This window comes from Xenopus tropicalis, chromosome 3 (assembly GCF_000004195.4).
Source record: "Xenopus tropicalis strain Nigerian chromosome 3, UCB_Xtro_10.0, whole genome shotgun sequence".
In the NCBI taxonomy this organism is placed as follows: Eukaryota; Metazoa; Chordata; class Amphibia; order Anura; family Pipidae; genus Xenopus; species Xenopus tropicalis.
In genome coordinates, this window is record NC_030679.2 from 98,998,665 (window position 1) to 99,020,023 (window position 21,359).

Genomic DNA, 21,359 nt, shown 5'->3' on the forward strand with positions numbered 1-21,359 from the left:
ATAATCAATTTGCTATATTAGTTTATACATTTCTCAGCAGCATTAAAGTCCACAGCTTACAAATCAATTGTAAAACCAGTGGCACACACAAGATTTTGATGTAGATACCCAGCAGAGAAAAAGTTGCTTTGGTCTCATCCACCCCATTTAGTTTGTGCTTCACAGAGTGAACATACTTTTTTGTGGCTTTACCCCACATATAATACTGTAAATTTGCTGATTTGCAGGCACTGAAAGACATAAATAATTATTGATTATATGTGGTATCTTCACCTTAGGGCCCATTAATCCCACATATTTAGGTAAACCTATACACATCAGACTGCATGAGGTAATTTTTGGAAATGTCATAAAACTCACCAACTTTAGGAAAGCTTTGCAGTTAGGTACTTTGGAGTAGAAAGACATACATTTTCCTATTTTGGATTCGGGGGAATGTGTACTTTCTAAAAATATATGGCTTTATATGGCTAACATTTTTTTGTAGACACAAAATAATGTTATCTATCTATTCTATTATAGATTTAATGGGGCATCTTCATCTTGGAGCCCTTATATGCCACATACTTATGCACATTGGGCATAAAACTGTTCAGGGGCCCCTTGGCATTCATATTTAGGATGTTTTATCTTTGTACCTAATCATATGTGAGATGCTGCAAAGTGAAAGCGCTAATATTTAAAATAACTTTTGTGAAATCAAAATCGGCAACATTAGGAAATCTTTGTAGTTTGACACTTTGAAGTATAAATACATATTTACCTATTTTGGATTCAGGGGAATGTGTTCATTCAAAAATATATGGCTTTCTGGGGTGAACATCTCGTTTAAAAATATATACACTGGGCATTAAACTGTTCAGTAGACCCCTTGGATTCATGTTTAGGGTGTTTTGGAGTAGAAAGATGTGTACCTATTTTGGATTTAGGGAATGTGTACTTTCAAAAAAAAATATTTTTGAAAGTACACATATTAAATAAATATGTTTACAGAAATAAAAGATCATATGGTGTTCATATTTAGGGTGTTTTGATATGATATGTGGGACCTAAAAGGTCTCTCTCCCATTTTGAACACATGCTGGACAGAGTACAAAAGCGCTTTCCGCGTGAGTATTGTTTTTCTTATTTATTTTAACTTATATTTTTCCTCTGCCAGTGCATTGTGTCCCCGGGGGGAAGGTTCCCTGACAAAAGCTTGTTCAATTGATTCTGGGTCTGTCTCTGCTGCCTCAACTGTCCCTTTGGCCTTTTTGTTTTTGGCTGTAGAGATGTCACTCATCAGTCTACCTCTCAGATAGGCTTTAGAGGTGTCCCAGAGTTTAGTGTGTGGAGCTTTATTTTCCTCCACCATCCTGTGGAGCTTTATTTTCCTCCACCCCCTTCATTGCTCCTTTTGACACCAACTTGTTTTTAAGCCACATGAGACTGAGTCTCCAAAGCAGTGATCTGCAACCAGTGTCTCATGAGCAACATGTTGCTCACCAACCCCTTGGATGTTGCTCTCAGTGTCCCCAAACCAGGTAGTTATTTTTGAATTCCTGACTTGAAGGCAAGTTTTGGTTGAAGAAAAATAAGATTTACTACCAAATAAAGCTTCCTGTAAGATGATAGTGTGCATAGAGGCTACCTAATAGCCATTCTTAGCCCTTATTTGGCACCTCCATGAACTTTTATGATGCTTGTATTTCTCTCCAAGTCTTTTTACATTTGACTGTGGCTCACGAGTAAGAAACATTAGGGACTTGCCAGTGCTGCGTCTCAGTTGCGATAATTAAGTAACTCTACCAATATCGGTCTGGGTGGTGCCCTGGGGGTAGAGGCCTTCTAGGCACACGGGGCACCCTTTCTATTGTAAATAATGGTGAGAAAGTTTCTGCTCCCAAAGCAGAGGTGAGCCAGGCTTCAGTGCATTTCTTTGGCTTTTAAACTTCTACTTTTTTTTAGTAGGCCCACTATCCTTATGTTGGATCTGCAAAGGTAATTTTCCAGATTGTGCACATGCAGTTCTGGAGCTGAGACAAGTTGTGGTTCTATCGTGCCATTTGGCAGTTGAGCATGTGGCATGTCAGGCCTTAAAGAGACACTTACACCAGATATTAAACTTTTTTTTTCATAACATTGTCTGAGCATGCTATTTATAATTTTGCCTCAGAAGCATTTGCCCAATAAGTTTACATTACCTATCTGATCCCCTATGTTCCTCTATGAGGAGGCTGCCAAATATGTGCAGCGGAAGTCCGTTAGCATTAGAAGCTATAACTGAGGTTGAAAAGGGACAGTCAGGTTTAGGAACTTCATGTAACAGCGGCCCTATCAGCAAAACATTATCATCATGACCTATAGGTAACCTTTAATGTACATTTATATTTTGAATGGTAGTTTTTTTGTGTCAGTATCACTTTAAGGTGGATGGGCTTGGGGGCTTGGCATGTCTTGAGACGACGGTGTTTGTATGAATCTCTCCATTCTACCTTCACTTTGCGGTTTATTCTTTTGTCCACTAATGTTGTTAGCCTTTTGCCTCATAAAGGTGCACATTAGCGGCCGTTAGTGGCCCAGAATTCTGCTCAGGATCACCGTTAGCAGGAGAGAGCTCTCAATACATGTGTTCTCAGAGTGTCATATTGGGCACCCTCCCCTAGCCCTTAATTTTTAATAATATTCATGTATTTCAGATGAAAACTGTATTGCATAGTCAGGGCCTTACTAGATTGAAATAGAACTGAAGTTATTTGCATACTAACAAACATACAGAGTTGGGAACTAGGAAATAGAAATGTTAACTTTGTATTTTATGCAGTCAGACACATTATTATATTAGTCCAACCTCTCATAGGCCATTATGTGTAGTATTAAATCAACATTAATTAATCTGAATCTGGAAAACCAACTATAACATACAGAAGTCTCCTAATTCAGATAATTCATAAACATACCTTCATCATTTACTGGAGTACTACTCATTACTATTTGTCTGCATTTGACATTATAATAGATTCTTCTTCATTTACATCAGACCTCTGATCCAGTTTTCCTATTTCCATTCAGGGTTTCTGCTATCCACTGCTATCTCTGGGTTAATGCTATCCATGGCAAGCACTAATATTACAGAAAAATACTTTCCACAGCCATACCATTAGCTAATATGAGGCCCTGTGAGCCTGCAGAGGTAACCCTTTTATTCCCTGCACTGCTTCGTCAGTCCTTGAGTAAGAGAATTTGTGGAGTCTTTATTAAAGTGTATTGTTGTAGCCTTATTTCTACTGTAACCTAGCAAATTAATTTGTGCAATGGTTTATCTTTTAGCCCCCTATTGTGGCAAATCCTTAATATTAAGACAATGGGTTTTACATAGCCTCGGAACTTGTTGTACTTGTTGCTTTTCCTTTATATAATAAACCAAGGATGGGAACCTAAAAGCATTTGCCACATGGTGCCTTCCAATGTATTTCACCCCATGAAGAAGGCATAAGAGCTTATGCAAAGAGCACTTATGTCCGGGCAGGCAGTAGAAGTACATGCCCTGTTGCAGCCTGTGGCTGATTACTACATATCCCCACACCCTATGAATTCAGTGCTGCTGAACACAGACAGCACTTGGGTTACAGATGTGAGGTGTCCATTGGAGAAGAATACGGAGATTCAGCCCCCTGCTGCCCCCATTAGATCAGTCACTGATGTGCATGGGATAAGCCCGTCACACAGGTATTTCATCCAAAAAAACCTTTTTAGAAAATGCTGAGTGTTACCTTAGCTTAATGTTGAAGAGAATGTTTATAGCTTCTTCTTAATCATTACATAACATGAAGCCCGTCATCAATTGCAAAAACTCTATTATATCCAAATATTTTCACCACCCATTCTAGCCTATTGATGCCTTTCTTTTTATGAAACTCAACCAGGGGAGTTTCTAGGTACCCAGTGGCTATAAACATTACACTGTATTGAGTACAGGTAATTTACAATATGATGCTCACTTCCACACTTTCTATATAATATTAACATTTCATGATCTCTACATCCTTTGTGCCTTTCAATTCAGTTTATCACTCTTTCTTAGGTGGACACACTCTTTCCTCTGTTCTTTTGTCTTTGTACATATTTCTCTTATCATTGCTACGCTCTTTCTTTCTTCTGAATCCGCTCCACTTAGCCATTTGTCTGTATTTTTCTTTTGCTTTTACCTTCTCAGTTACACCTATTCATTTCTTCACTTCTATGCACTCATCCTATTTTCCTTTTTAATTTAACACTGCCCCGCATAATACACATATTCTTCTGACATTCTTTTACATCCCCACTTTCTTTTGCCCAATCCATCTCCCTCTTTCTCTTCCTTATACTTTTGCAGAACCCCGGTCAGTGGCAGCACAGTCTGTTAGGAACACTGATGTGCCCTTGTTATTATGATGTAGCTTTTAGATACTGTTAAACCCCTTGTTCATTCAACTGAACTTAATCCACATCTCTATGAAAGTGTCTTTTGAACTATGGGGATGGTCTCCTTGCTGGACTGAAACAGTGGAGGGGGCTGCCATGGCCTGCAGACTAGCTAGGTTGATATTAGGGATAATGTCTTTATTACATGTACATGGAAACTCAGTAAATTAGGTGCCAGACTGAAAACGTATTTGCTGTTATTTCTTGGAACTATGGCTAATACACTAATGTTTTCCTATATCTGTATCCTTTCTATTTTATTAACAGAAAAAAACTTTATATCAAAAAGGTAACATAATTGTAGTCAAGATTTCTTATGAAAATATTATGTGTTCCTAACATAGCATGTTCAGAACTCCTTTGCCTTTCTGAAAAATGTTGAAAAAACTACATGACCCAAACGCCTTTGCGCTGTTCTTTATTGCTATCCTGTAGAATTCCTCTGGGGAATAGTGACGTAAAGTGAGCGGTGGTGATTGGTCGATGCAAAACTGAATTTGCCATTTATGGAAAGGGACGGCCCCGGGCTGGAACATTGGTTTTCATTGTGAGTCGTATGACTGAGTGAGGGAAATAGGAGCAGTAGGCTGAGCTGTGCAGCATCCCAGTGGCACAAGAGTCTCAAGGCACAGCAGGCAGTTCCCCTTCCAGGAACTGAGAGTGAGTGGATCCTTGTGTGGCTCTGCGCGGCGCCTGTCTGGATGTGGCCGGTACTCGCTTCTGTAGGAGAACGTGTGTGAGACCCTTCATGTAGAGCCCGGCTTGGGTACGAACTACTTCTTCAGACCTTCTGCCCCTCTGAGTCATCCCCCGACTGAGCCTGCACAATGGTACGTACCCACACTAGGTGCATGGGCGGCACAATTATTCCTTGTATAGCTGGGGGGGGGGGACTGAGTGTTGTTACCCCACCAGGTTCTGGGTTATACTCTTCTTAGGTGAAAACTTGGGACATGTAAGTTCTATACCAACTTTGCCACTAGCATTACCTAGGCGCCCGGTGACAGACACGGAGGGAGCGCTGTCTGTGTATCTATGGAGAGACGATTCCTACCTCTCTTTACTGAAAGTAGGGATATAGTTGTTCCTAGGCGCCGCTGTGCGGGCTGCATTGTGTTTATAGCAACCTGTTGTACTTCCATGTTTGCTTTTACCTGCGTTCCATTTCACCTGTGCCTCCTGCACTTCTGGCGAACTGCAACTCTCCTCAGCCCTGGCAGCTGGCTAGTAACACTAGTGCAAGTTCAAGTTCAGCTGTAGGTAGAAGAACTCTGATGTACACAAGCGGTGAAACATTAAAGAAAGCACTGGGTGTGCTAGGGCTATTAGCTGCTTTCCTCCTGGAGTTAATTGGTAATGCATAAATAAAAGATAATAATGGCAGGAAATTGGGGGGGGGGGGGGGGGGGGGGGGGGCATGGAGTATGAAGTACAGTAAGTACAGCTGCTGGGGAAATGTAAGGGTTGACAAGAAAGGTAATCCTTCAAGCACCATATGTCACAGGGGCTATATGATGGAAATGAACAGGCATAGGATCTATCAGATGTTGATCAGTTGATTCATTAGTATATACATGGAGGATGTGGAACCTGTAGCCATCGAAGCTGTTGCTGAACCGCAATTCTCAGCATCACACTGATAACTGAAGACTAAAAGTTGGATATTGGTACCCTAGATGTTTTTTTTTTCTCTTTTTCATTTGGGGCCCCAGGCTTCTTTGCAATACTTACTTGGAATGGAAGTTGCACTTGACATTAGGGAGCACATGCTGGGCTCTTGGCTTTCCCTTAGAAGGTTGTGCTCCTGTCTGTATTCTGTACTAGGCAGTAGTGAGAAAGAGGTAATAAATAGGACACTAGAAGGCATATATAGCATGTAAGATCACCTGCCAGTTTACCATGCAGTGTGTGCCAGCTCTGTGCAAGCTAAAGATTATTCACAACTAAGGGACATGTGATGTGACAATGGAGAAAGGGGCCACTGGGGAGAGACACTAGGGAATACCCCCTCCTCTTTGAACATCTGTTCTTGAACAGACACTAGCTGGGTGGCTGGTCCCTACAGAATCGCTGAGCACTGAGAAGACATTGAATATCCACAGTATATGTCTATACCTTCCCTGTGAATGAGCCTTTCTTTCATTCCCTGTTGGTCCTATTAGAGTGTAAGCTCAAGGGAGCAGGGCCTTTTGTACTATGTTTTATTAAATCTTGTATTGTGCTTGTGTTATCTCCATGATTGTACAGTGCTGTGGAATTACAGGCATTGTATGAAAAAGGGCTTAGAAGCCTGTGGTCCTTCATGTATCATTGAACAATAACTTACATCTTACAGCATTGCTGACAGGAGGTGTTGACTTATGTAGTTTGTGTGATGTAGATGGCAGGCACTCAAAATGATGTCCCTTTTGCTCAGGCCTGTAAAATCAAAATCATAGGCCTGCCATACTCAAACTAAATTAAAACAAGGCTTGGCAATTGGATATGCATTAACTATTAAACTTCTTTTAATTTTACAAGCATGGTTCTGGGATATGTCATTTTTAAATACCTGCCACCCAAATTATTCTCTCCCTTAGCACAAGGTTCAGGACTTTGGACCTCCCCCCCGCCACACTCACATATACTGGTGAGTTAACCTTTGGAAATATGCTTCTGCCATATAGCTTGATTTAGCTGAAATAAATCAATAATTTCACTATAGACAATGACAGAAGAAGTTAACTGTGGGTGCTGTTTTACCAAGTTATATGAGAAAATACCTCTGTCGAGACAAGCACATATAGGAGACACTCCTACACATATAGATGGCAATATTTGGTTACTGTTTTATCTAGCTGGGCCAATTAATCTTTATGTGCTATTACAATATGTACATGTCAATTTAAATATAAAGAGTCGCGTCCCAAGGAATCTTACTTATTTGTTTCTTGTGAACCATCCTACAATTGGAAGCTCCACTCCAAATATTTTATTTCTCTGCATCTCTAAAGCAACAATAACACCAAAAAAATTAAAGTGTGTCAAAGTGTTTAATATGTTATGTACTTTTGCCTTGCACTGGTAAAGATGTGCGCTTGTTACAGAAACACTGCTATGGTTTATATAAACAAAGCTGCTGTGTAGCCATGGGGGTAGCCATTTAAATTGAAAAAAGGAGAAAAGACACAGGTTACATAACCGATAAGCTGGGTAGATTCCCATTGAATTCTACAGAACTTATCGGTTAACGGCTATGTAACCTGTGCCTTTCTCCTTTCTTTCAGCTTGAATGGCTGCCCCCGTGGATACACAGCAGCTATAGTAGGGTTTTAGCAGTGCAGGCAACAGTACATTATATTTAAAATTACTTTTAAAACACTTTAAATTTTTGGTGTTACTGTTCCTTTAATATTGAAATATTCCAAATGGGCACATCAGTGTACTAGGCAGCCAACCTGTCTTTTTTTTCTTTTCTGACAGATGTGTGCCAAAGGGCAGTTTGTTTTTTTTACCTTGGCAGCATGGGCTTTTGAGACTCTCCACCCTGCCCAAATACTGCTTGCTGTTATATAATGGTCCCTAGTGACAGTCGCCTACCAAGCACCCATCAGACATTACAGATTAGAAGAAGGCAAGTGGCAGGCACAGCTTGTGTTGAATGGGTTAAAATGTATTTAATAAAATACTATATATTTTCCGACAAGAAGTAGGAGTTAAATCTTTGACAGAAAATATCTAATATCTAAAATATCTAAAATATAACTTGCAAATGTACATAATTCAATCCTTTATTGTTTAATACAATAGAAGGGCAGTAGGTTTCTTCACACTTTTCTTTTGGCACAAGAGAAATTACTAGCCTCACAGCTAAAACCGGTGATCATGCTAGATTCCAATGATTCTTTGGGCATAGGCTCACATCTAAATAGGCTCAGGCGGCTGTACCCTGTAGTTTTTAGAGGGCAGTGCCACTTTGTACAGATTGTTAGGTCAATGTGAATTCTGAACATTCCACTGTGCATGAGACCTGGGCCATGGGTTCTGGATGAGGGGTAGACATACTATAAATGCAGCATGTGCACAGGGGTCTAGTAAGGAACCCTGGGGAAGCTATCAGTTTCAAGTTTTATTAAAGAGAGTGGGACCAAATGTTAAATGTGTGTGCCTTCCTGACTTACAGTATTTGGTGCTTATTGAAGAACTTTGTTCTTCTCCGCACCTGACTGTAATCATATTTCTCTTTTCATGCATATTGTTATGTAGCAATAGCAGTTTTGCGTATGTTTCCATTCTGTAATGTGTTATTCATTTGCGGCAATACTCATTCTTAGAGTGTAAGAAAATATGGACTTGGAACTCATCAGAATATTTTTCTGCAAGTTCCTTCTCTCTGATCATATAATTTCATGGTCTGCTAATTCAGTATTATTTCCTTTTTCAGAGATGACCTTTAAACCGCTATCCTAATAAAAAAAAAAAATATATATATATATATAACGTCTGTGTTTAGTATATGGTGCCTGTTTATATTATAACACAGATTTGTAGTTAATGCAGAAATACAGCTCCCTGCACCCTCGACAAATTATCATCCAAGAGATTTTGGGAGATATAGCGCAACACCTTCTGAAAGACATCAGATTCCCTAGCTCTGATTTATAAAATGGATGCCTTCGTTCTTTTTTTGTATTATTTTTTGTAGACCATGTGTTTAAGACATTAAATAGTTTAGTGTGCTCCCTCAATGGAAGGTATTCTTTTCCTGCCTTCGATAATTAGTCATGCTGTATAGATGGTAGATATTTTAAATCCCTGCCTTATGCTGGAATCAGTTTTTTAGGCTGGCATTTGCTACCTCCACTTCACAGTTGTACTCTTCTGGTACCAATTGCTCCTGCTCAGGGGCTGGAACACATTGTAGTCCTTTCTTTGCAGCAGGAAAAATGTTGATTTAAGGGCCCACTATTATAATCAATAAGGAGAAAGCATAACAGATGCAATGAAACGGATCAATAAAGCACTCACAAAATGGTTTGGTCACAGTCACCCCTACCTTTTGTAATAAATTGTTTTATACCTTTCTTCCACTTTCTAAACTTGTGTTCTCTATATAAATTGTTATCCACCAGCATGGAATGGTCAGGCAGCAAAAGTGGCATTAGCGAATGATTGGCTGTGTGAGATCCTGCTAATGAAAGAGTTAAGGCGCCGGTTACCACACAGTAAGCGGAGAGGGGAGGATGTTGTATCCAGGGATCCCTGCTTAAAGAAAAAGCCATCATTGTTTGCTCCACCATCCACATTGAACATGTTTACTCTTTTTCCCACAGGGTTCACCTACAAGGTGAATGGAAGCAGTGTTTCTATAGAACTCCGTGCATGCCATAGGCCTTGTACTTGTTCTACCCTCTGCTTGTACTACTGATTTGTATGACTCTAGCCTTCATCTCCAGAGCAGGCAACACGGCAGAAACTCCCATCTCTTACATGTAGGCTGATTATAGAGTCATTGGTGTGGCGGCTAACCCTGACGCCCATGGAACTGCAAGTATTTTCCATGAAGGCAGTTACAAAACTACACATGGTGCAGTGATGTGAATGATCGCACTGTGTCAGAAAGTTTGCACATTATATGATTAGTTGATGGAGTGCTACGAATTATGCATTTGTTACTAATTGACAATGTGGCTAAGTGGAAAGAAATTTCCCCCGCAATGTTGAACTAATAGACGACACAGTGTGTTTATTATGCTGGAGATATTCATATACACACACACCTTGTTTTGTAATAGTCACATTTTAGGAACATTTATTTGTTGTTAACACTATATAGATGGGGGATACCATAGTGAAATGCTTTTAAAAAGGAATTCTTATTGGATTTCAGTATTTCTAAAAGCTTAATGGCTCTCTTTGTCAATTAAGTGTGTGTCACTCAAGGCTAGTAATATGTTACCATTATACTTCTGTATCTATAACTGCAATGATGCAGACTGGGTACACATTTCCTGGTAGAATAAATGGGGCTTTCAATTAGAAATAGTTTGCCTTTAAGACTGTAGTGTTTTAATGCTGGAATGAATATCCTGAGACTGGTGGTGGAAGTGAAACTTATTGATTTGAATAATTTATTAAAGTAGGGGAAAAAAATCTCTTCTTGGGCAGTGGCAGCTTTGTCATTGTGAGTCACCCTGCTGTTGCTGCTTCTTGGGCAGTGTATCCATTACAGCACGCTACTGGTGTACAATGATCCCTAGAGAATCCGCTGCGTGTATTAGAGATATTTATATAGTTATACTAATTAAATGCAGCATAATATTTCTGGAGCAGTAAAGCCCTGCCCTGTTGAGTTTACAGTCTACCTTTGGTGCCTTACCAGCCAGGAGTCTGACCTCCTCAGGGGGAGGCACAGCTGTTTCTGCTAAAAACCCTGGCCAGTCTATACAACCTTTCCCTTGAAAGTCCACATACCTTTACCAAATAACCAACCCAGTGGTTTTGTGGTCTGGGTGAATATTGGCCATGCTTTGTTAGATTCTTAACCAGTTCTGGACTAAGATTCAAAATAGGCCCTGGCATTTCAAGCATAAAATTGCCAAAACAGCCCCACATGGGTCCAATAAATAGTAAATGCCTATGATGTTTACAGCAGCCCTCTAGCATTTGCCAGAATTTATAGGTTGCCAATCCAGGCCTGCTTCTGACTACAGCCCTTATCACGCATCTTTAAGTGTTGGGGGTTAAAATTAATTTGGGTTCAAGAGGGAGATGGGCAGGTAACCAGGTGAGGAGGGCCAAGTCCTGTGTGACTTGACATGTCTGTTTCGGATACAGTGAGTTAATGGTTAAACAGATAAACCAGAAAAACCTGGCTAATGCAGTACAGGGATCTCCCCTGTGTTTTTAGGTCACATACAGCATTTTGGTTTCTGGGTTGTGTGGTTACTGTCTCTCAAATAAATACTGAGAGTTAATTCCATAGTTGAATTTTTGTAAGGATTTGACAAAATGTTCAGATTAGGTTAAGACCAATGTATGTCTTAAATAATATAAGGAATCCAGAATATCTTTGTTTGCCACTGCTATGTTGCTTTAAAGTTATATTTCAGGTTTTGGTTCTGGGACTAGTCATTATTTTTGTGCCATATCCAGCTGGTATGACCAATAATAACAATGGATCATTTATATGCCTGTCTTGCAATAGCCCTGTTTTTGCATACCACTGTGTCACATTTACTGTTTTAAAGAAATAGTCAAGCAGTAAAATATATATATAATATAAATTTATTTTTAAATAAAATGTGTGTGTGTGTGTATATAATTAATATATGATACTATGGGGGCCCACAGGCGGATCCACTGATGACTTGCCATGCATATGAAATAGCCATTGTTTTGCATATCGTGAGTGAAAAACAAAAAGCAAAAGCTTTTGTGGAGAGGGGCAGGCCCCAGATATTATGCCACTGCCTACACTGAATAGTAGTGTTCATGTAAAAAACTTCCATAGTGTGATGTTTAAATCGGCGAAAGCAACTCGTTGAGCAAAGTGTTCACTTTTTTTTCAGGCTTTTTGCCCAATTTAACGACCAGCATATAATAAGATGATCATAACCATGGATGCGCCAGTATACAGTTCTATTAATAAGTCTGAGCTGGCACACTCCTAGTTGTGCAAACACACACACTTCCCTATTTATACATGACTAATAAATTCTTTACACATTAAATAGCCCCCAAAATGTTTAATTCGGCTAAAAAGCCTTGTGTGCTTTTATTTATTTGTTTGTTATTACTGTATTGGTAACCAATGGTTACATGCTAATTTCTTATTTCTAACTATAGAATAATTGTTCAGGTTTCAGGTGGCATAAGTGCAGGAAATATTCCAGTTACATTTTTCACAGCAATATTGCCCAGTGATGTGTGTGAATACATTAGACATACTTGGCAATTTGTAAGTAAGCTTTGAATCCCAAAAGACATTTCAGGTTGCTCAGCCAATCCCCCAGGGTTACTGAACCGGTTTCTTATCACACCTTATTACATGCACAATGCTTGCCTTCCTTCTATGAATATTGGTCACATTCGGCTGCACAGACTACAACACAAACAGCTATTTATGGACACCATGATAAACATGGTGACATGGTAAAGCTCACATAAAAACAGACACTGGGGTTTAATTTGTGATTTGTTGTGTAGCACATGAAGTAGACCTACCTGTTATACAAGCTGCAGTGCTTAAAATACTAGTAGTGTAGGTTTTGGCTTTGTATAGTGTTACTAGCCATAAATTGACTCTCCAGCCTGGTACACTGATTACCAAATGGGTAAGTTTTATCAAGGAGAGAGAGGGGCTTAATGAGGTTGAGCTTGGACCCTGTTGCTAATTTAGAGCCAGTCTCCAGTCTCCATTGGCTTCTGCAGTGGGAAGAGCAGAAAATTCAGTTGTTTAGGTACATTATCAAATATTTCATGGCCTAAAAAGGGCTGTACTGATCATTTAAATAATACAATGATCATCTTTTCCGAACAAATTAAAATTTCCGCTAGTTATTATAAATTATACCGAAAAATGACTAATCTATTAATTTAACGTACTAGATAAGGCATCTACAAATTGTGCCTTACAATATAAAACTAGCATTCCACAAAATTACAGTATTTTGTGATAATTCTGCTGTTCTAGTTTTCAATAAATTTTTTTTTAAGATTGCTGTCTTTCTGATACTTTGAGTTTTACATGGTATTTTAAGGGGCACATTTACTAATCCACGAATCCGAATCACGAATGGGAAAAAATCGGATTGGAAACGAAAATTTCTGAAGATCGCAAATATCACGAAAATACTTACGAAAAAAATCGTATTAGTCGCGATAATATCATATTGGCTATCCGAAAGTCACAAAATTTTCATACTGAACAATTGTAAGCAGCTGTAAAACCTTTCCGATTTTTTTCATGCAAATGTCTGAAAAAGTCATGCGGCATACGAAAAAGTCGTGCGGACACCCGAAAAAATTGCCGAAAATACGCTCGGAGCGTTCGCATGAACGCTCGAGCATTCGTGCTTTTGTAAATGTGCCCTAGGTGTCAATGGCCTTGGAGAATAGAGATCGTGAGCAAGGAAGGTTGTTTTCCCTTAAAGGCTGAAAGCTTATGGTGTCAAGTGAAAGGTCGTTCTTTTTGCCAAGCCCTTTTTAAAAGTGCTATATACAACATAATTGTGTTATACCAATGCTATAAAAAAACAAAATAAAAATGATAAGGTTGTGAATGTGAATCACATACCTTACTTCCACATAGAGTCATCACACTAACCATGTGGTGGGAAAAAAGCTGAAAAATATTTTCCACTGTTCAATCATTAGTTTTTTTTTTTTTTTTTTTAAAAAGAGCACTGAATTTTTTTGCACGTATGATTATTAACAATTTTATTATAGTTGAACAGTTGCAATACTCTGGATAATGAGGTGTAACGATCTTAAAATTGCCAACCCACCATAACAGGTCAAGGTAAAACCCAATATGGTGGTCCTAACTATTTACCTCTGAACATATATTTCATAGGCTGGAACCTCCCTGCAGGATTGTGTTTTCCTAACAAAAGCATTAGTCTTAGCTGATCCTCCCCAACTTTAGCTTTTATAGGGAAGAGATCTCCAAGACCTAGAAAAGGTAACTAGTTAGGTCCACCATATGGGGTTTCCCGTGGTGTGGTATGATGGCTTGGCAATTTTATAATCCTACATTTATAACTCAAAACCTTCCATTTTAGGGAAATAAATGTGTGCACTTGCACAGACTGAATTAATATAGCATCCGATGTACCTAAGCAGACGCAATAATGCTTGTGTTTTCATGCATATCGGGTCTAGTTGCATCTAGCATTTTCAGAGTGGGACACTGGAGAGAGCACATTATTGTATTTGGTCACAAATACCTTAATGTGCATCCATTTTAGAGCACCTGAACTTGTGGGTACATTCATATATGACCCCTATAATATGATATGACAAGTCATTCAGAGGCTTCATCATTGGTTGGCGTTGCTGTAGCTCCTTTTTTTGTAGCATATTTGCTTTGCCATCACTTTACTTAACTGGTTTAGTAATTATCCAAGTGAATGTGGACATTGCTACTTGGAATCCTATACAGATGTAGGCCAGTGGCAAACTAGGCTTTTTCTGGCCTTGCTGAACAGGATCCCCTTTCAGTTTTGGTTTGCTACTGCATTCAGCACAAAATGCACATTTTTAAGTCATTGGGACCAAGGGTTAAAGATGCTGATCTTGCTGAGGTGGTATGACATTCCAAAGTGTTTAACTGCAGGTTTGGTATAAAGAACATTCAGCATTTTAGAACAAAAATGAGTTCCATGTGTATGGTTATGCATTCTCAATTCTAGTGCCATGCCTTCTTTTTTGTGTGTGTGTATAGATTTAATGAAAAATCTAGCCTGTTTTTATAGGAAAGGAATGCTTTTTTTTCTGTAAATATTCAATAGAGAGAAGTTGTTATGCACAGAAAGCTTTATTAATCTGCATATTTGTATGTATTCATATCAGTGGGAGCAGCCATGATTACTCTGAGGCTACTTTATACTCTTATGAGAGACCCTTGTGTCACATAGAGAAAACATCTCTTCAGCTCATGTATTGTTTTGTTAACCTATATAATTGTACATATTGCCATTAAAGGACAAGGAATGTTAAAATTACTTGGGGTACCTAACTTATCACTAACTGATACTCCTTGGGACGAAGAGCACATTGGCGCGTTGATGCGGTCCTTGTCCCCATTTCCTGTATTCCATCAATGTTGTTCTGTCGTTTGGTCTTTGGGTCATACAATTGGATCAGTCCAATATTGCCCACCTCATAAAAGGAAAAGATCTGCTTGTTTGATGACCTCGCCAAATGAGCAGATTTTTCAATGTATGGCTAGCTTGCCTGAGAGGCACAGGTACATTATGCCTGGCTTGTCACTGGTTCCTAGAAGAAAGCATGAGAGTTGCTAGCTTTACAAGTGTAGCAGTGACAGAACAGTGAAGAGTTTGAAAATGCTAATAACACGCAAATGCTCCTCATGCCAAATATGAATAAGGCACTTAAGTGTGTGTGTAATTCAACCGGTACTTCAAGACTGTAACTTCCTGTTATTATGATATGATGTCAGAATAGGAGAGTGCTTTGTGTAGCCAAATGGATTATAAGCACAGTAAAACTGGTCAGTCTGTTCCAGTTTCAGGAGAACTAAGGCTAAACAAAGGTTTTAGGCTAGAAATACTAGTATACTAATGCTTTTTGTTTTGGGCCACCACAGCCCTTTAGCAGTGAAGATTAGTGCTTCCCATCTTCTTTTATGCTGATTCACAGCACATGCTCTGTGCTACTGTCAGTGTCTGGGCTTAGGAACCAGCCCAGTTTACAGTGTAAAAAAAAAAAAAAGCATAAAACTTGTGAAATAAAAGACAGATCTACAGCAATTCAGATTTATGTGGCAGCATATAAACCAGTGTATTCTGCATTAGAACTGGTTATAATCAACCCTATTTTGATGATATACCCAATGATCCCTAAGCTTAAGGGGGATAATTAAGTTTAAGATATAAGAACCACTTGTGTGATGGCATGATTGTATGTGTATGTGTATGTGCAGTTGCTGTCACCAACCAATTTCTGCCGTTTGGTTCCTTCAATCTCATGTCACACAGAGGACGTACAGTAGTGATGTGCAAGTAGAAAAAAAAAATCGACCCACAACCGACCCAAACCCCCCCCTGTGTCCCATTTGCACCCAACCCTAACCCAGCTTGTCTTGGTAATTATAGAGCCATGCCTAAACAGCCATTCTGACATCATGAACAGACAGGACATGCAGAAGAGGATCTATAAATAGCGAAGTCTTGAGATGAAAGCAGGGCATAGTATGGTCACTGGCAGGTGGGCACATAGTAAAGTTCAGTCTGGACCTGCCCATGACCCATGAAAGCTGTGTGGATGTTGGCCCTAATCTGCCTGGCCCAGCCAGCATTTATTTATTTATTTATTTTTTGTGTGTGTTTAGTTCCCCTTTAATGAACAATACTTTTTTCATGCAACTGATGTGCCACATCCTCTAAACCTAGCTTTGAAAAAAGAAAAGAGCTTAATGCTTTGGGAAGTGGTTTATTTATATTCCTCTGTTCCAAAGTACAATCCCTCCCTCGCCATACAGTTTAGCTGGAAGTGGTATTTTGAGTCTGCAAAAAGACCGACATACTCATTTTTTTTTTTTTCATTATGTGGCCCGGTGCTTGTTATTTTAGCAAACGGCCTGCTATTTATGCTGACAGAGCCAAGATAATTTTAAAACTCAGAAAAAAGATATCTAAAAATAGTTTCATTCTGAATACAAGATTTTCCCAACTCCTGCTCTTCTTCAGTTTGTCTGAAACTGTGATTGTATGTCTATAGCAGTGTTTTTCAACCTTTTTTGGGCAAAGGCACGCTTGTTTCATGAAAAAAATCACGAGGCACACCACCATTAGAAAATGTTAAAAAATTTAACTCTGTGCCCAGCAGCAGTGCCCCCCTAGTACATTGGTGCCAAGAGCAGTGCCCCCTAGTACATTGGTGCCAAGAGCAGTGCCCCCCTAGTACATTGGTGCCAAGAGCAGTGCCCCCCTAGTACATTGGTGCCAAGAGCAGTGCCCCCCTAGTACATTGGTGCCAAGAGCAGTGCCCCCCTAGTACATTGGTGCCAAGAGCAGTGCCCCCCTAGTACATTGGTGCCCAGCAGCAGTGCCCCCCTAGTACATTGGTGCCAAGAGCAGTGCCCCCCTAGTACATTGGTGCCCAGCAGCAGTGCCCCCCTAGTACATTGGTGCCAAGAGCAGTGCCCCCCTAGTACATTGGTGCCCAGCAGCAGTGCCCCCCAGTACATTGGTGCCAAGAGCCAGCCCCCCTAGTACATTGGTGCCCAGCAGCAGTGCCCCCATAAGTCAGTGTGCCCCGTGGCCCCCCCTAATACATTGGTGCCCAGCAGCATTTTACTTCTGCTCTTCGGCGGCTTCTCCAGTGGCTTCAGCAGCATCTTCATATCCCTCAGGCGCGCCGCCTCTGCACTTCTGCCTACACGCGACCGCACACAGGCCCTTTTATAACGCTGCGCCCCGTGCGTACTGACGTCACCCGTACACACGGGGCGCAACCAATGACAGGGCCCGGATTTTATTAAAGGGGGCCCGAGCTACAAAGAAAAACTGTAGCATCGCCGGGCCCCCTTTGAAAGTAAAAATTGCGGCCCTGCCTACGGCACACCAGTCAACATCTCGCGGCACACTAGTGTGCCGCGGAACAGTGGTTGAAAAACGCTGGTCTATAGGAACTAACTCGTATAATAGCAAACATAAATATGCAGCCTATTTATTATACTGTAAACATATACAGGCTCATGTACACTCGCAAGTGCAGTGAGCATAGTGCAATTTTGAGTGCAAGTGCAATTGTTTCTTCATGCTATTTATGTATGTTCTTGCTGTGTTACAAGCTCTATATAAAACTGTGAAAGGACTTTCCCATTACAAAATATGGGCCTAATTATCTTTACGATTCCCATATACTATAATAATAATACTGCTACTACTGCTTCTGTATACATAGTCTAGAACCTGTTAAAATAGTGTTAAATAACAACAAAAACACACTTTTGACCTCCTATCGGACAACCTGCTCCAGACTATACCACTGGGATGTGCACCCAATTTATGCCAGGCTATGCAATATCAAATGAAAAGGGCCTCAAATGTTGTCAATGACATCAAGGACCACCTGGAGACAATTTGCCACTTAAGGAGGTCTTCCACCCCACTGAGTGTCACTCAGCCTTATTGAGCGAAAACTAACTTGTCTTGTTGCACATCAATGTTCATGGAGCCCATGAAGATTGATCTTGCATGTATTAAAATTACTTCCTGTAATGACTGATAAAGACACAATACCAATGAAGGTAGGAAAACTGTGGTTCTGTACATTGGCAAATATTCCTTTGTCTCTCAATCTGTATGTAAAAACTATGGTTCCCAGACTGTAGGGTTGATCTTCCTGAATCTTGAACCTTCCTGAAGCACTTCTGGAGACCCTCCCTAAAGGCCAGATAGGGTGACAGTGCCAATTTGTTCTCCAAGATGCTTCTTTAAGCTTACAAAATGGTTAACTGGAGTTAAATTTAGGACGGGCACTTTTTTTGCTGTCCTAGATGGGTGAATGGCTGCCTGTAACCTTGTTAAATGAGTTAAAAAGAAGGGGGACTTGAACCAAAGGCTAGAACTATAAATCTGTGTCTGTGCTTACAACTTTGATATATGGGACAAAATACACCCCTTTTCAACATAAGCTCAATGAATAGGGATTGTGTTGAACATACTTTTTGCCTGTTGTTTTAATTAAAAAATATCTAGGTTTCTGTTGTTTCTAACGATAGTTAGAATGTAATTTCATCACAAGTCCTATTAGCTGTGCACATTTTTAGCAAAGGTGTTTTTAGGTGTATACTGCCCCTTTGAATGTAAGCTGTCCATAAACATTTAAGCTTTTTTTTCTTTCTTGTTTCTTTTTCTTTCTTTGTGTTTTTTATAAGCATAGAAAGGATGTGCAGCTAGACATGGACTGAACCAGTCCTTACAATGGGTGGGGCTGGATAGTGTTTATTTATATAACAAAAAAGGAAGAAAAATAAAGACAATGACATCAGTGTAAGTGACATGCAATGTTCATCATTGACTGGAGTTATAACTTCTGTAATTTTTACCAGAATGCAGTATCACACACGTATTCTACTTATATAGCATAGTGATTTGCAAAAATCTTGGCTGCTTGCAAACCAAGGTGTGTATTTATTAACACTGGAGACAAACATCACTGGTGATGTTGCCCATAGTAAACAATCATCAGTTAGATTTGAATGGTCCCCTACAAGTTAGAAAACAAAAGCAAAGATCTGATTGGTTGCACCACTAAAATCAGTCCTGAATTAAGAAATCGGTCCTCTTCAGTACATTTGGATTTCATTGTTACTAGGTTATGTCTGCTTTAATGTAGCAAAGTAGAATTTAATGTCTAAATATTGTAGTGGAATGAAAACTTATTATTAAAACTTATAAATGAAGAAATTGGGTGAAATTAATTAATTTAAATTTTTTTATGTTTTTTTATTTGCTTATGACTCAAGGGAAGTTTAGCATCTTGCTACTTGTATTGGACTAGCATGGACTGTATGTTTCATAATAGATAATTCTGTAACAGATTACTTGCTGCATAAAAACAATGAAACCAGTACTACTCGGCTGCAAACAGCTGCTCATGATTTGTGCTTGTGACATCATCCTCTGCTACAAGGGTATTTAGCATGTGTGATCAGGACATATTAGCACTGCTTAGCCGGTTATGGTACATTAGTGGCATCAATAACTGTTTTCTTTTCCTTTCATGGCTATATTGTTCTTGGTGCCATTTGCACAAATATCAGTACATATAAATGGTTACATCCTTGCCAAGTGTACACAGAGACTACAGTTATCCAGATTGATTTCTTAATGGGGCCTTGTGTTACATTTAGTTTTAAAATCTTTTAAAACAACTCCAATGCTCCTTAATTTTGCCTCTAGATTACACTGGAAAACATGATTAAGTTGTGTTCCAGTGTAAAAAAAGAAATGATTGTAAGCCAAACGCCATATGGTTGGGCAAGTTTGCCTTTGATAGGATAAACATAAATGTGTGGAATGCTTGAAATCATTATTATATGCTGGTGCATCAGGCAGTAGAAGCCAGAGCACAACTGGGAGAACTGTAATTACAAAACCGGAAGGCTTGTACATTTTGCACATTATCAGAAGAAAACGTGTTCACTGTTTCTCAATGGAAATTGTTTTATGATTATTACCAGAAGGTACCGTGAAGCTTTCCTTCGTAAATGAAAAATAAAATCTTAGAGTTCTGACTAAACTAAAATAAAACCAACCATACAGATTTATTTTGTGTTTGATTAATTTTGTTTAATGGAGGTAGTTCTGAGAACTATAATACTTATGGACTTTTAGGTGGTAGTTCAAGCTGGGCAGGTCAGCCTAAGGGGCCTAAACCATCTGAGGATAGCGGCAATTATAGATGAAAAAGTCTAGAGGGCTGTCAGTATAACATCCCTGTTGTAAGGAGGAAAATTGGGAACTTGTTCAGGTTACAGACATTCCAGCAAGGCATTCATAAATGATTCTTCCTTTTAAATGCAGACTGGGCAAGAAGAAACAGCTGTAATTTGGCAATAAGTTTCACCAATCTTGGAAAGCCATTGTACAAGTTTCTTATTCACAAAAGCTCTGTTTCCAGTGGTAAAAACACATGTGCGAGAAATACAGAGACATAAATCAAGTAGAAGAATGATTGTGTGAGATATTAGGCTGATGCCACACGTGGCGTTTTTATGCTGCATATTTTCTAATTCTCTCGGCGGCTGAAAAACGCACAATATCATCATCCATAGAAATAACTTGAAAAGACTAAGGAAATCACACAATGCGTAAATACGCTAGAAAACGCCTTACCATGGATTTTTCAAGCGTTTGCCGAAATACGCCGTTATTTGCACAGCAACCTATTCCTATGTATACACAAAGGCAGCTGCCAGACCTAGCGGAAATACGCGGCGTTTTTTACTATTTCGCACTATTAGCACCATAGGAAACAGGATTTGCTACGTCACCAGTACTAGGCTGAAAAACGCCATAGTCAGGGGCTGTGTAGCTTGTGCGGCGTTTTTAGGCTGAGAAAATACGCAGCATAAAAACGCCATGTGTGACATCAGCCTTAGCTGTGGTTCTCCCACTAAATTATGGGTGCTTCCGTCTGTAGAAGGTGGGCCACCACCAGAAACTAATATTTCTAATAGG

At 39.6% G+C, this 21,359-nt stretch overlaps 1 protein-coding gene across 2 annotated transcripts in view; it reads left to right on the forward strand.

Annotated features, from left to right (window-relative positions):
- The first annotated feature begins 4,955 nt into the window (after nucleotides 1-4,955).
- The window catches only part of myo1e.1 (myosin IE, gene 1), a 110,983-nt gene continuing 94,579 nt past the window's right edge, over nucleotides 4,956-21,359 (forward strand). The window contains 1 exon segment of one of the 2 annotated variants that reach the window (NM_001128025.2): nucleotides 4,956-5,273. In NM_001128025.2, coding sequence (NP_001121497.2) covers nucleotides 5,271-5,273 — 3 coding nt within the window. In that variant the 5' untranslated portion in view covers nucleotides 4,956-5,270. 2 annotated transcript variants of the gene reach the window in all.